General features: G+C 38.1%; 2 protein-coding genes across 6 annotated transcripts in view; one reads left to right on the forward strand and one right to left on the reverse strand.

The window, feature by feature from the left end:
• LOC101173517 (voltage-dependent L-type calcium channel subunit alpha-1C) overlaps positions 1-10,172 on the forward strand; it is a 197,723-nt gene extending 187,551 nt beyond the window's left edge. For all 5 annotated transcript variants that reach the window (XM_020714255.2, XM_020714256.2, XM_023952670.1 and 2 more), the window contains 4 exons: positions 438-534; positions 653-761; positions 836-998; positions 1,086-10,172. In XM_020714255.2, the coding sequence (XP_020569914.2) occupies positions 438-534; positions 653-761; positions 836-998; positions 1,086-1,574 (858 nt within the window). In that variant the 3' untranslated portion in view covers positions 1,575-10,172. The remainder of the gene's footprint in view (positions 1-437; positions 535-652; positions 762-835; positions 999-1,085) is intronic.
• A 698-nt stretch (positions 10,173-10,870) lies between these two features.
• LOC101173757 (zinc finger protein 883) lies at positions 10,871-14,300 on the reverse strand. The gene is made up of 8 exons (XM_004083155.4): positions 14,191-14,300; positions 13,789-13,991; positions 13,542-13,652; positions 13,289-13,384; positions 12,783-12,893; positions 12,369-12,486; positions 12,062-12,262; positions 10,871-11,984 (listed from the first exon to the last, which is right to left on the reverse strand). The coding sequence occupies exons 1-8, from the start codon at positions 14,207-14,209 to the stop codon at positions 10,975-10,977; spliced, it is 1,869 nt and encodes a 622-aa protein (XP_004083203.1). The 5' UTR covers positions 14,210-14,300; the 3' UTR covers positions 10,871-10,974.
• Between the last annotated feature and the right edge of the window lie 366 nt (positions 14,301-14,666).

Here is a 14,666-nt window from a genome sequence, read left to right on the forward strand (position 1 = left end):
AGGCTTGGTGTGAAATATCGAAGCTGTGCAAACCTCACAAATTTTCTATTCGGATTTATGAAAGACTTGCTGTCATATAAACCGCTATTATTAATTTCTCCTCCATGATCAATTTTCAAACAGCTGGGGCTTGTGTTAATTAAAGGGGACATCATCCATACATCATTACCAAATCCGAGTCCCTGATTGGTCAAAGTTCAACCATGTTTAACTTTCAATGTGTGTTCAGTGGCCCCATGTTTTGTCTTCAAAATGTGCGTAGCTAAGCTTGATCACAAGAGTTTGAACGCAGGAGCCCTACAAATAAAACCTACAAATATACGCGTTTATCCAGACTTTTTACTGGAAGTAGCAGCTTGAATGCACATTCGAATGCATGTGAACATGTTTTTACATTTACTTTAACAACAACTTTTTAACGTTTTCTTCTCATTTAGGCTCTAGCAGTGGCCGGGTTGAGTCCTCAGCTGAGAAGGAGTCACTCACCCAACCTGTTTAGCCGGCTGTGCTCAACGCCTCCAGCCAGTCCTGCAGGTAAATCCAATTCTCCGCAAAAAAGTTGCTTTTCAGATAAGTTGAAAGAAAAAAGACAAAATTATCCTAATAAGTATCATAGTGTTGATCTGTTTGTAATGTCGTGTTTGCTTTTAAGCCCACTGCAGTGATGCCTCCTATCAGGGAGTTCCCTCTTTGAGGCTAGAGGGCTCCAACTCTCATGAAAAGCTCAATACCAGCTTGCCTTCTGTCAGCTGTGGGCCCTGGTGAGTATGAGTACCTTTAAATAGTGGTTTAAATGAAGACAGTTTGGTGTTATTGTGAAATACTTTGCTCTCAGGTACAGCGACAGTAACGGGAACAGCCGGGTACCCAGCCCCAGCCCCAGCGTGTCAGCGTCCAGTCAAAGAGCTCCACGGCCAGTGTCGCTCACCGTACCCTCACTTTTGGGGAAGGACTCCACTTCGCTGTCTCATGGGAGCGCGGGCAGTCTGGTAGAAGCGGTGAGTCTTAGTCGTTACTGCAAGTGTGTAGTTTCTAGAGAAAACTATTTTCACTGTTTCATGTTCATTTTTCTTCTGACTGTTAAGGTCCTGATATCAGAAGGTTTGGGCCATTTCGCCCAGGATCCTTCGTTCATTGAGGCAACCAAAGTCGAGTTGGCTGATGCCTGCGACATGACAATAGAGGAAATGGAACAGGCTGCCAACAACATTCTCAATGGCAAGAATGCCTCAAACCCCTCACCCAGCACCTCTTCCACCTCTCAGCACAGTCCAAACGGCAGCCTTCATCCCTTCCACACAACAGCAGCATCAACACAAAGGGACCGAGTGGCTGGCTTGACCTCTAGCGAAGATGGGGCAGAAGCTGCAGGAAACAGAATCTCCATACATGGGCCGTCCTCTATAGAGGAGCGGCAGGAGTTGCTAGCCACGGAAAGAGGCCAAGAAGAGGAGGAGGAAGAGGTGACGCGGAGGGAAAAGCACCATAGAAATTCTGCTGTCATTGCAGGAGCGCGACAGAGGGACAGTGGGCTTTTGGAGGACGAGGATATGGAATGTGTAACGAGTTTGTAGGGGTTGAGAGAGTTCATTGGGCAAATGGCCCCTCTGACATCATCAGAGAGCGACGGCGCCAGTGCTGTTCGGCAGCAGTGCTGCAGCTGGTTGTGTTTGTCCCTGCGCACTCACACATTGTCGCTCTGGACAAAGGCGACCAGTGATGCAACCTTGAACACATGACTTGTTGGTTTCTGAGCTAGTATGTATGTGAATATTTGTAGTAAATTATATGAGACTATATATTATCTGAGCGTATGGGAGTGTGAGTGTGACTTTCTCTATCTGTGTGTGTTTGTGTGTGTTCTCCACACGTGTCTGAGTGTGGCTCTGAAGTGCCTCACAGTTTTATCATGTCCTCAAAGTATGAAAAGCAGAAAAAGTAGGGAGAAGCAAAAAAGAGAAAAAACAGGACAAAATGAAAGAAAGAGAAGACAAAGACGGCAGGAAATCCTTTTATGGATTTTCTGAAAATGACCCAGTATGTTAATGTGTTCATGTCCTATGCTTACTGTGGTGGTGTGTCACTGTTGTTTGTCTGGCCGCCTTGACGCCAGCTAGGGGACAGCAGACCTGCGTGTTGAGGGATCAATCAAGGATCACAATCTGACCACGCCCGCTCTGGGTCAAAGGTCACCTCCTCATTCTTTGTTTAGCCAATAACAAAGCGCTGTATTGAGTACAACAGGGGCTGGGAAACCCCTGTTTGAAGTCTCATTTCTCCTCCTCTTCCAAAGCTACAGAACCTTGGAGCACAACCCTGCCAACCCAAAAATGGGATTAAGGTGTGCATCGCCCCAGTCACCGGGGGGGAAAGTATTTGAGGGATGGTCCCACAGGGCTGCTAGAAGGGGCCACAAGAAGAGAAAGATACTCCGCTCTACTGGATGTGTGCCAGCTCTTCTTTTTGCAAGCAAGAGAGAAATTCACCTCGTCTGTCACGGTACTTTAATCTGGCCTCAAACCCTCCACCGCATTCCCCCGTTTGGTCCCACCTTCTTGCTGCCCCAAACGGGAAATGAGAGGAGCATTTTGGTGGATAATTGGAAACAGTGAGCCCCCTTCTCTGCCTGATACCTCATCACCCCTCACTACCTTTCCTCGATACTTTTTCTATCATCTTTGCCTATTTTACCATTTCTGTAGTTTTTTTCTTTCTCTGCGCTTTGGGAGGCGTGTCTTTGTCAAGCAGGACTTAGATGGCGGGGTGGAAGAAAAGGAGGGAAGTGACTGTTTATAAAAACACTCCAGGCAAGTGGGGGGGGTCTATACTGGATCTGCCATCAATCAACCGTACTTCCTGCTCCAAGACCTGCCTCTTCCTCTCAGTTAGGAATCCTTCTGGATTTGCTGCCACACACTCCATGTGCAGACCAAGCCCACTATGTATTTAACCTTTTTATTATGTGCAAAACTGATTAGCCATGATTTTTTCTTTTTTAATACTCATGAACATCAGTGTTTTAATTTATCTTTGAGTCGTTTGCAAAATTGGGGTGCTGGTCTTATAAATGTATTTTTGCTTGGTTTATTTTTTAGGAGAATTTAAGAGGTTTAAAGTACAGAAGCAGGGCGTAGTGTCTGCGTGCAAGTCTATAAACTATATTTCTGTGTGCGGGTGTATGTCTGCATTTTAGTACAGGATGTTAGTGTGCACGAGTGTGGGAGATGTGTAACTATAGGAGAGAGGGGTCTCCTCTCTATCAGTATGCACCTTTTACAGATTGTATCTATTTATTTATTTATTTTTCCCAGAAGAGAAAAAAAATGTGAGAATGTGTGCGTGTTTGTGTATTCTAAAAAGCCGATTTTAAGCCTAGACAGTCATTTAAGGTAGCATTTTTAAAAAAGTACGTCGTTGTGTAGGGTGCGTGGGAGCGGAGCTGTCTTTGTGCGTATTAATGGGCCTCCATAACACAGGGTTACCATGGACAGGCATGCTTCCACTTTTACTTTTCAGCCAAGCTGCAGAGTGAGAGTCGCTCTGTCTTTGAACACTAGCCATCGGGTAACTTTTTCTTTACTGTCCCATTTAGACGTTTGGCGTAAGGTCTTTAGGGAGGTCATAAGGTTAGAGGCCTTTTGGCAATTGCTGCTTTTTCTGATGGATGGTTGCTCTGAATGACAGAAGCACCAAACTTCATACTGCCATAACAACCCTTTTGTCAAAGCACTGGGGCTTTATGTCCTAATTTGCTCAGCTGTAACACCCATATCATATATTATACTTTTTTAATGGAAGGTAACCACCCAAAAAAAATTATTAGGGCTTGTGTAGGGGTACTGTAAGACATCTGAATTACACACATTTGTCTATTAGATTAAAATAAACAATTTAATTTAGGAGTACCATTAGAAAGAGAATAACTCTCTGTGTCATTTCATTTATTTGTAAATCTGGTAGGAGTAAAATTATTGTAGAAAATATCATGTTTTTTTGCCTAAACTGCAAAATATCCAGTGAAAAAGTATCCAAAAAGACTTTTTTTTCTGCAGCTTGAATAAGCTGTAGATGTCTGGCTCAGATTTATCATCGTTTTTATTATATGTTTTTGCTATTCAGTCATAATTTGATTCACCTTAAATTAATTGACAGTCAGGTGTGTTTGCAAAAACATCACAAAGGACAGAATATTTTTTTGAATCCCTCTCTTAGCCGTAGTGATGTTCTTTATCTTTTTGAAAATAATGTAAAATTGTTAAAAGCCTTAATGCCCTCTAAAAATGATAGGTAGTTTGGAAAAATAAAGATCGGTTGCTGTGTGAAACATCAGCTTCAATCAGGAGAAATGTTTAAAAATATGTATTTTTTAGGCATTTAAACTCTCTTTTTTTCCTTTCAAGAAAAATCATTTCGATCATTAGAGCATCTTTCCCAATTCATGTCTCTCTGTTTTTTTTAGTTGACACGTGTAAACCGGAGCAGATTAGTGGCAGGAATGAGTATGCATAAACACACTGCCATACACTGCATCCTGTGCCAGACTTCTGTCATTTTTATGCAATCTAAATATTGATGTTTGGTTTATGTGGCAGAACTTGTTTTGAGGTGAAATTCCTATTATGACCCTTTAAAAGTAAAAGTCACCAAATTAGGATGTTTGACATTTTCAAAGACATTTTTAGTATTTCTTTGAGGCATTTTAAAATGTTGAAAAGCAAAAGTATGAGTTTTTGTCTTCCTAATCTACTTTCTATTACCAATCAGTGTTGAAAGACAAAAGGACCCTGCTCTTATCAATGAACTGTGATTGTTTTTGGTCAATAAAAAAGACTGAGTTTCTAAAGATTAATATAACAGACATTTGAAATGTAGTTTTTGTGTCCAAGCTGCTGCATTTTACCCCATAATGTAGCTCCAGTTGAATGTTAATCTCTGGATTAGATCAAAAATCATGAATGACTCGATTCTTGAACAAAAGCAAAGTTTCCAACAACAGAAAAAGACTTTAATTCTTAAAATCATTTTTTTAATTGTCATATAGTTATCCTCTGTTTTCTAGGATAGTGTTCATAGACAAAAACAAAGAAATTTCCTGCATTGTAAAAGATCCACACCAGGCTCACTGTGTGTAAATCAAATCTCTGATGGGTTAGTGAGACTCACAGACGCCCCCTGTGTGCCGTGGAGCAGCGCTGCTGCTTTTCTGTGCTTTGTGGGTCAGCATGAACTATGAAGTGTTGTGTTGCAGTACGATGCTTAAAGTGGGTGTACTCCTGCAACCCACAAGATATGCAAAAACAATGCAATAACTATGACTGTGTACACGGTTCCCGAAGTAAACACACTTGTGAAAAATGTCTAACAAGATCCGCATCATGAAGGTTTCTTTTGTTTGTTTGTTTGTTACATTTATAAGTGAACTCAGTGGTTTCCACACCTGACATACTTGAAATCAGGTACAGTACGTTACAGTGCAGTATAGTAAAATTGTATTTTATTCTCTTTCCCATGGCAGGGCGGGGTGTTGGTCAAAAACGTTTATTGAGACAATGATCTGAAACCAGCGTTTTGCTTGTGGATCATTGTATGGCGACCTGAGAGGTTTGTTTTTCCTGTCTCAACACTTTTTTGACTGCATCTTTTTCTTCTTATTCTTGGTTTTTAACGAGTTTATCTGTGTACCATCAGTGATGCATGAGGTTCCCACTTTCAGTCAGCTTTCCAATAAGGTTGAATATCATATCACATTATTACAGAGTAGCTTTTTCTATTTATTGTACATAGACTGACTGAAGTCGGTATCGCGAGATACATGTTTGAATTTAAAGAAGCAGAGGGGATTTTGCATATCTTGTGTTTTCTGGGCCCAGACATATCTGATTTTATTTAACCTTTAAAGGACAGATGCACAGCGATTGAAACTAGAGTAAGGTGTCATGAAAACCCACTTGTTTTTGATACAGTTATTGGAAATTAAAGCTATGTTTTTGCTGCAAAGTTGAGGATCTGGATTTATATTCTGTACTTTTTGGACATTTTTTCCCTCCTAGTCTCAGATAACCCTGCAGCCATTGTCATGGCATACCGTGCTTACTGGTCCTCTATGTAGTCTTCATCACTCTATATAAAACGTTTTGAGCTTTCTTCACACCTATACACGTACCCACTTTAAATCCATTTGAAACACAGGATGAGCATGTTTTTTGTTCATCCTGACAGTAACAGCTGATCAGATAATTAGCAGGACCTGCGAGGATGTTGCATTCAGCATGGATCCTGTTAATCAGCGTGCACCAAGCTGAGGCTCTGGAGCCATCAGAACACGTCCCCCTTTAGTCCTCCATGGTACTGCTGTTGTATTTGTGCGCACTTGTGCTGCTTCATACAGCTTCATCGAATGAAAGCGGTCACCATGCAGCCCAGATTTATTTGGGTTCCTCAAGTGAAGTGGGACAGAGCAGAGGCTTGTTGTTGAATCTGTTTGGTGGTCTTGTAAAGACTCGAGGGACAACTGTTTGAAAAGAGGATTTGAGGAGGAGGAGGGTGGCTGGAAGTTTGCTGATTTAAGATCTGACCTTTTGAATTGTGTTAAAGTAATGTCTCATGTGCATGGGTTTAGAGATGTAAAATATTGGTCCTATTTAACTGATGACATTTTGTCTCACCACTAGCCATTGATTGTATATTTTTCTATAATATATAAATTAAAAATATCTATAAACATACAATATTTAATCACCACAGTTTAGAATAAGGAACGGGCTGGACACTTTGATGGAAATGTAGTTAGGAAAATTTGGATTTCCATTATATTGAGAGTATTTTTAACCAAAAAGCGATGGAATATCCTCAGCAGGCTTTAGGACCTAGGAATTATCTTTTTTAGCTTTTGGAGTTTTGCATTCAAGAAAAATGTAAAAATCTAAAGGCTAATTTACTGATTGGATTTTAAAAATAAAGATCTGTCCATCATTTGTGCTTATTAGGAAATGTGATTTGCTGGACAATTTGAATCCACGCTGCAAATGGAGTTGAACAAGTCTGTGCTTGTGTTTTTTTATGTTTTGTGGAGAAAAGTCTTAAACTCATCAACCTACAAACAGCCTGTCCTCGTCTGGTCATCCTTCTACTGTAGCATTGAGAGTTGTGTCTCTCAGCTAGTCCGACATCAGCAAAATACTGCACACCTTTGAAAAATAAAAAACACACACACATTTTCCCAGCAACAAACCAAAAATTCCTCCTAAAGGACTGGATCTTTATTAGTTTTTAGTTATTCAAACAGTGTAGCTTTGTTTCGTTGTTTTTTTTATGTTTCTTACAAAATGGATTTGGAGGACTTGAACTACATCATGTGTAGGAAAAAGCCGCTCATCTGCTTTTTATACAGACGAGGAAGCAAAGACGTAGTTCATAGCACCTGGCCAGTTCTTTTTACATCCGTTTAAATATGAACTTATATTTTTAAAGATAAAAATCTAAAAGCATTTACACTTGTTTTCATATATGCAAAAGCGTGTTGGATTCAGCTTGTAAAGCACTTGCAGAGGAATTTCTAGAGCTGATGGTCATTTCCGCCGAGGTGACACGGCGCCACAAACATGAAGTGAGGAGATTTTGTGGAGAAAAGCTGCTTTATATCAATAAGATTTTAAACACTAATAAAAGTTCTAAACACATGCCATTTAGGGAGTGTGTGTTTAAGTTACAGATTTTAGTAGATTTGTAATTTTTTCCATTTAAACCTCCGTATGTGGATCTGTCAGGGCTGCAGAGAAGCATATCATAAATTCTTGTAAATCAAAGTTGTGATTATGACCAAAATATTTTAAGAGGACTATTTTAAATATATATTTTGTTATTTTTTTCTAGTAGGAATTACCCTAGCCTGTTGATGAGGGAATCTAAATGAAAGTTTGGTTCCCTGGACACTAAGACAATCCTCTTGGTTTGTCTGTACTGTCATTCTCAAGTCCAATGAAAGCTTTTGAACGATTACAGAGAGGAAATTGCAGAATATATTACTAGTATATACAATTTTATCAAGAAGGTATCTTATATTTTAGTTATCAATTCATAAAGAATATGTATTTAAATGGCAGTATGGTGCAGATTTAAATAAAAATCCCATTTCAGAGGCTATGTGAGGTTTTAAAAACCGACTAAAAAGGCTTCCAATGTAAGTTATGGTTAGAGATAAGTTTGTTTTAGCTAAAAAATCTTAGTTTGCTGCTTTTACAAGAGTTTTAGAGAAAGAAGTTCTTGAATTGCATGACAAAGGCAGCATTTTTCTCTGTTCAGCAGTGTATGATCACAGGAATTATGCTTTGAGGGTTTGTGAGAGTTTTTTGCATTAACACACAATATGCACATTATATTTATTACCTGGACAAATTGAGTCATATTAGTTTGTACTACTCTCCTACTGCATTTTTCTTGGACAGGAAGCGTGACCTGTTTTATCTGTTGGGCCATCATATCAGAGATTGGTGCTTGACTGATAAAAATATTTTAAAATAAAAGAGCTATAAACAGAAAAAGTCAAATGTATTAATTGTGTAGCAGCTCACATAGCAGCACCTTTACATGAATACTTAGGATGACTGTTTTGATGTGTCCTCACAAACCTTGTGTTTAGCCTTTAATTCTTTAGAGTTATGCAAACTTGATGAACCCCAAATTGTAAAAAATCCAGAAGACCAGTTTTTATTTTTAGAAAGCAATCCCAAACCCTTTGCGTGTGATAATGGCCGATTTTTACTGAAGTGTTTCGAACAGGATGGGTGTGGCAGCAGTGATAAGATGTGATTCTGGTGTCTCAAAAGCCTGCTCTTATTAAAACCATGAATGTTTCTGCCTGCCTGCTCATTATCTCTTATTGTTGCATACAGCCATTTCTGTATATCACAATGCACCTCAAATGATAATTAGTTTTACAAAATTATCCTTTGAATGTAAAGACAGTGATGCTCATACTCATGTCTGGAAAAGGTGCTTTTCTTTTTCAGTTAAACAGAGAAATATATTTTAGATTGAAAGAAAATTGACGTATTTGCTTTGCTCAACCCTGAAGTGATTTGACTTTTTTTTAGAGCACAAAGAGTTAGAAAATGAAAGCTCGCCTTGTGTGTATGTACGGAAAAATGCAGCTTTAATGGATAAAAGCATTCTTTTCTTTGGTGAGTTGCATCTTGTCTTGAGGAGATCAGTACACAGCAGTGTTTCTTGAATGCTTTGTTCCACCATGGCTTGTGGAAAGTGCCAGAGCTGTGCGGCTCCACTCACGCCCACTCATCAGTGTCTTATGATCCTGTCCATCGTCATCGGTCACTACTCATGCAAAAGTGTAAAAGGGCCTTTGACAGGACTGAGCAGTTTGTTTTCATTTCTTTTAAGTCAGGGAGAAGTCTGTTAGTCCTATATTTTATTTGGGTTTTTTTGGGAGAAAAGCCGTTCACAAAGAGACCAATTTCTTGTAATATTAGTAGTGACGCTACTATTTATTGTAGTATTTAATAACAGCACTATTTATGGTCAAAATAATGAATTAAAGTGTGTCATTGTGCTTGCAGTAGCTTTGGAGGCAGGTGGTCATTCTGTAACTGAGTTCTTAAGCATAAGCCACTCCCTCTCCTCTAGCAGGACGTATTTCATTGGTTCTAAGGTTGCTAAGTGACACTGGCCCAACATCATTTGGTTTCCTTAGTTACCATTTGTCTCCTCGGAGAGGACAGCATGGTCTCACAATTGACATACCCTTTTCTTTTTCTTCTCCTCGTTCTTTTCTAGAGGTAGAATTTCTTTTTCATTTTTGTTTTTTCATTTTAGATTTTAGAAAGGGAAAGAATACAAATTAAATAAATCAGAATATTAATTCAATCACTTTTTCTACTCCTATTTTCAATAAAAAGTTAAATGGAAAAAAAAAGTTGATATGTAAATATATCGTGTACAGTTTGTATCTGTAACTTGTCAGTCTGTCATTGGTGACAGAGTCTGTCTTGCTTATAACGCACGCTACCAGTAAATAAAAAAGGAAAAAGTATATTTAGACTGTATGGTCCCTTGAAAGCAAGTTTTAAATTAATATCTGATGTATATTCCTGTAACATTGCATTTTTATCTGAGGAATGATGTTATTAAAAAACTGCAAATAAATTGCATTTCCTACAGTTTTGTTTATTGTTTTCTCATTGGATTCATAAAAACGTTTTACACGAGCTATGAATGTCAGGTATAAAGCAAGAGCAGACAAAGTGCAGAAATATGAAGCAACTATTTTCAGTTTTTTTTTTTAAATAAAGAGAAAAAATACTTTTTTTCATTTTAGATTTCATTAAAACATACATTTAGAAGCTCCTAGGATAAGTGAATACGATACCCACAACTAAAAGTTAGTTGTTTGTGCTATTTTTAACAAAAGTAAAATAAAATAAAAAGTCAATTTTTTGGTTTTCAGAAATATAAATTACTATTTGCAAATAAAATCCGATCTTTTAAGGCTGATTGAAAAGAATGCAAACTCTCTAAAAGTTTCTATTTTTATTATGGGGCACAATATTTTAAAATATCTTTCATAATGGAATTTGTTTTATGTAATTGTGAATTTTTCTACTTCAAAAGTTGGATTTGACTACGCTAACAGTCCAAATAAAGTTAAAATAGTGTATTATAAGAGAAAATGTTGAACATTTTAGGGTAATGCAAAACAAGAATACAAGGATCGTCTATCTTGTAAGTTGATGTTAGATCAAATGCTAAATAAGAACTAATTGTATCACAACTTTTCTTCTTATCTCATCTGATTCAGCTGTTGTTACTGAACAAATAGAAAATGTTGAATCTGACACAATTTAATGAAGAGAAGAAATGGAAATATACAAAAAGGTTCCCTTTTTTTAATAAGAATAAAGTTTAAACAAGGAAATTCTTCACACAAATTCAACATTGGTTTGTTTCATCAAAAAGTAATAATTACTTGTCAGGTTTATGAGTTGCCAGATGCCTTTTTAGGTTGCCTTGCTGAGAGAATTCTTTCTCACACTTAGTACATTTAAAAGGTTTTACTCCTGTGTGACTGAGAGCATGCCTCTTTAGACAGTTGACAGTCAGAAACCGTTTAGGACATTCCAAGCAGGCGTACGGCCGCTCCCCTGTGTGAGAGCGCAGGTGCACAGTCAGGTGACCCTTGCAGGAGAAACCTTTCCCACAGTGGATGCAGGTATAGGGCAACTCGCCTGTGTGAGACCGATTGTGCAAGAGCAGCTCCCCCGAGGAGAAAAACGACTTCCCGCAGGTGGTGCACAGGTAATTTCTCTCTCCTTTATGCATCTGCATGTGCCTCACAAAACCGTTTTTGCTAAAGTGTTTTCCGCATACGTTGCACAAATTGGTGGGGCCGTCGTGGAGCCGTTTGTGCTGGTTTAGGGAATTGCTGCACAGGAATCCCTTGTTGCACAGATCACATTTAAATATTCGTCCTTTTTTGTGGAGTCTTTGGTGATGATAATACCCCGACTGGCTGGTGAAGCCCTTCTCACACAGACTGCAGTGGTATCGGAAGCTGTGGATTCTCATATGGGTCCTCAGTTGATTAGGGTGTTCAAAGACCTTCTCACAGGTCTGACATCTGGTCTCTTCTTCTGAAAAGTTTTTGTTCTCAGGCCGTGTGCTTAGAAACCTTTTATCAACCCCTGTAGGTTCTTTTCTTCTTTGGGATTTCCTATTTCCCGGCTTGTCTTGATTCTGCTCACAGTTCAGTTTCTTGTCAGGGCTATTTTTCATTGTGCCTTTCTTCTCTTTCTTTGAGCTCTTTTCTATGTCTTTCTTTTTTATCTTTGCACCCAAACTCACTGTTTTTGAAGATTTCCTTCTGGGTTTGATCCCTGTTTTTTGATGCTCCTTTTGGATGTGCTCTTGAATCTTTTTTATGCAACAATGTGTAAACGAACACTCGGAACAGATGTACAAGTGAGATACAAGATCTGAAAAGAGTATCAAGCACGGCAAATGAGAAAGACTGAACAGATTAACTCCAGACAAACTCTGACCTGTGACTGACCTGACTCCCTTTTCGGACCCCAGTCTTCTGAGGTGTCCTCTAAGCTTTCAGCCAGGTCTTCGTCCACGTCCTCCAAAGCCAACGTCCTCGCATCGCTGTCATATTTATCGTCATCACCTTCAATGTGATTTACTGGGAGTCTTTCTTCAGGTGGGTGAGCCAACGTGTGCAGAATGATGTCTTCCTCGTTGCTGGTCAGAGCTGTAAAACAACAACAAAAAAGTCCTAACTTGAGTTAGTTTTTGGCACAAAAATGTAAACGTTCTCCAATTTATGAAAATCATAAAGAAAGAATTTTTGTTCTGACTTGAGCTGAGAGTCCCCCGCTCTCTGTAATGAAGCAGAAGGGTCTTTAACGCGACAGGATCAGACAGACTGCGCGAAAACTCTTCTGGTGTAGATGAACCAGTGAGCAACGCTGATGTCTTAAAGGACCATTAAACACAGGTAGGTCAGTGAAACATAATCTCAGGTCTAAAAAATGTATCAATTTGACATTTACTATTAAAAAAGATACATAGAGCATCTTAGCAATTTATCAAATCAAACTTAAAATCGCTTATTTAAGCTTCTTAACACACAAATACTATGCCTCAAAAATGTATATTTGTCATTTCCTACAGACAACAAATGTTTGCCAATAATTTTTAAACACATAACTCTAAATCTGTCATACAGATGAAACCACTGTGATGCTTTAAATGTACAGATTAGTGAGTACCTCGTGAAGATCTGGTACAGGCAGCAGTTGCTCCAGTCTGACCAAGAACACAGACACGAGCTGCTGGATCCCTTGGTTGAAGGCAGAGCCATACTTTTTAGGAAAAACCTCCTATGGGCATGTTTAGAACATACATTATTCAAGGTTTGAGTAAGAAAAAAAATGCTTAATTGATCAAACTTCACTGGAGAATGCAATGAGGATTCCTGAAATACTCAAATTATTTTTCTGTTTATGAACTTGTTTTTTTTCCAGGCCAAAAAACACATTTTCTGTTACTTTATAAACATAAAAGAAAATTGTACTGTTATTGATCTACATTTTGTTATTTAAAATTTATCGGAGAACAGTTTTCAAACCAAAGATGGTTTGAGACAGATTAACATTTAAACAAGGTCTAATATATTTAGGTTCAAAGCAGAATGTTTTTAAAATTCAATAAAAAAAATTCTTTTTCAAAGAAATGTAAAAGTTCAGTTGTTTAGTTCATAGATATCCATACTTACATGAAAGAATGTCTCCTTTTCAAATGGAACACTCAAGATTTTCTGCACCAGAGTGGCAAAGTTTCTATAGGAACTCCTTAGGATTTCACTGCTTTCCTAGAAAATAAGGAAAATAATTTCAGACATTTGGTTTTCTTTTCTTTTTAATTGATAGCATTTCAATTTAATGTGTCGGATTAGAAACAAAAAAGACATTAGTTGCAAGCTTAATTTGTGAAGAAAAGAGGATAACGTCTGTTTTTGAAAATCTCACCATTTGATCAATGGAGCTCAGCTCAGAGCTGCAGGAGTGGATTTTATCAAGGTGGTTCTGGATGGTCTTTAGGTTGGTGACACCATCCACGTGACACAGCTCCAAAACTAGCTGTAATAGACACCAAAACATTAATCTCCACTATCTACAAATACACCTTATCTACTATGTTGAGCTTGATGTCATCATCCTCTAGACTAGCCACTATCACCACAACAGCACAAGTAACTTGAATGTAACTCCTTACCCTTGCTCTCAAACCCATGATGAGTTGAGCTTTCTGAATGGGATTCAGAATCTCTGGAACAATCTCCATGACCAAGTTGATGAAGTCCAGCAGTTTATCATACTGAAGCACACTGTGCTCCTGAGCTACCTGCCACGCTAAGGCAGACATCAGTCTCACTGGAGGCACAAGCAGCTGCAAAGAAGCAGGAGGAAGACGTGCGCCTGCAAATGAGAAGTATTTTGTCTAAAAGTTGATAAGCATAGAAAACAACTTAACAAGCAATATCTGTACACAACACACTGGTGCTCGTTTAGTTAGCTAACATTAGCTTTGGACTCCTCTTCTTTTAAAATGTGCATTATTTAGTGTTGAAATGCGATGTTGGCGGCCAAAATAAAAAACAAAAACACTCGCACAAACCTTTGTAACTCAACGCCATACCGGTGGATGGTAAACATGTAAAATGAGGAACATAAAAGGAATTCTTGGAACGCTTAAAAAAATCACTTCCGGATTAAGCGGATGTTGTGAAAAATCGAGACATTGCAATTTCCTTCAAAACAAAAGCACACCCTGCTTTTTTTAAAATCTTTTTTTAATTATGATTTTTCATCTGAATCTTAATTTTAGCTTTCAAAGGGGAATATAGTTACTTTAAGAAAATGCTTTACAACAACGTCTCTTAATTACAACAACAAAAGGGTACACAACAGTGTTTTACAGTCAAATAATTATGATTTATTATCATCTTTAGACAATTATAATGCACATTTTATACTAACCCAGTAATTGTTTGTTTTATTATTTAAAGAAAAAGTTCTTCTTTTCGTGGCTTCCCTATAAGTAATGATTATTTTTTTAAAGATTTAAACAAATAGGATTTAATTTAAAAGAAA

This window comes from Oryzias latipes, chromosome 23 (assembly GCF_002234675.1).
Source record: "Oryzias latipes chromosome 23, ASM223467v1".
Taxonomy (NCBI): domain Eukaryota; kingdom Metazoa; phylum Chordata; class Actinopteri; order Beloniformes; family Adrianichthyidae; genus Oryzias; species Oryzias latipes.

Bases quoted from the DNA above. Each gene is read 5' to 3' on its own strand.
- LOC101173757 (XM_004083155.4), bottom strand. The intron at 13,653-13,788 runs GTAAGGAGTTAC...TGTCTATTACAG, and splicing joins TCATGGGTTTGAGAGCAAGG to CTAGTTTTGGAGCTGTGTCA. The intron at 11,985-12,061 runs GTCAGTCACAGG...TACTCTTTTCAG, and splicing joins GGGTCCGAAAAGGGAGTCAG to ATCTTGTATCTCACTTGTAC.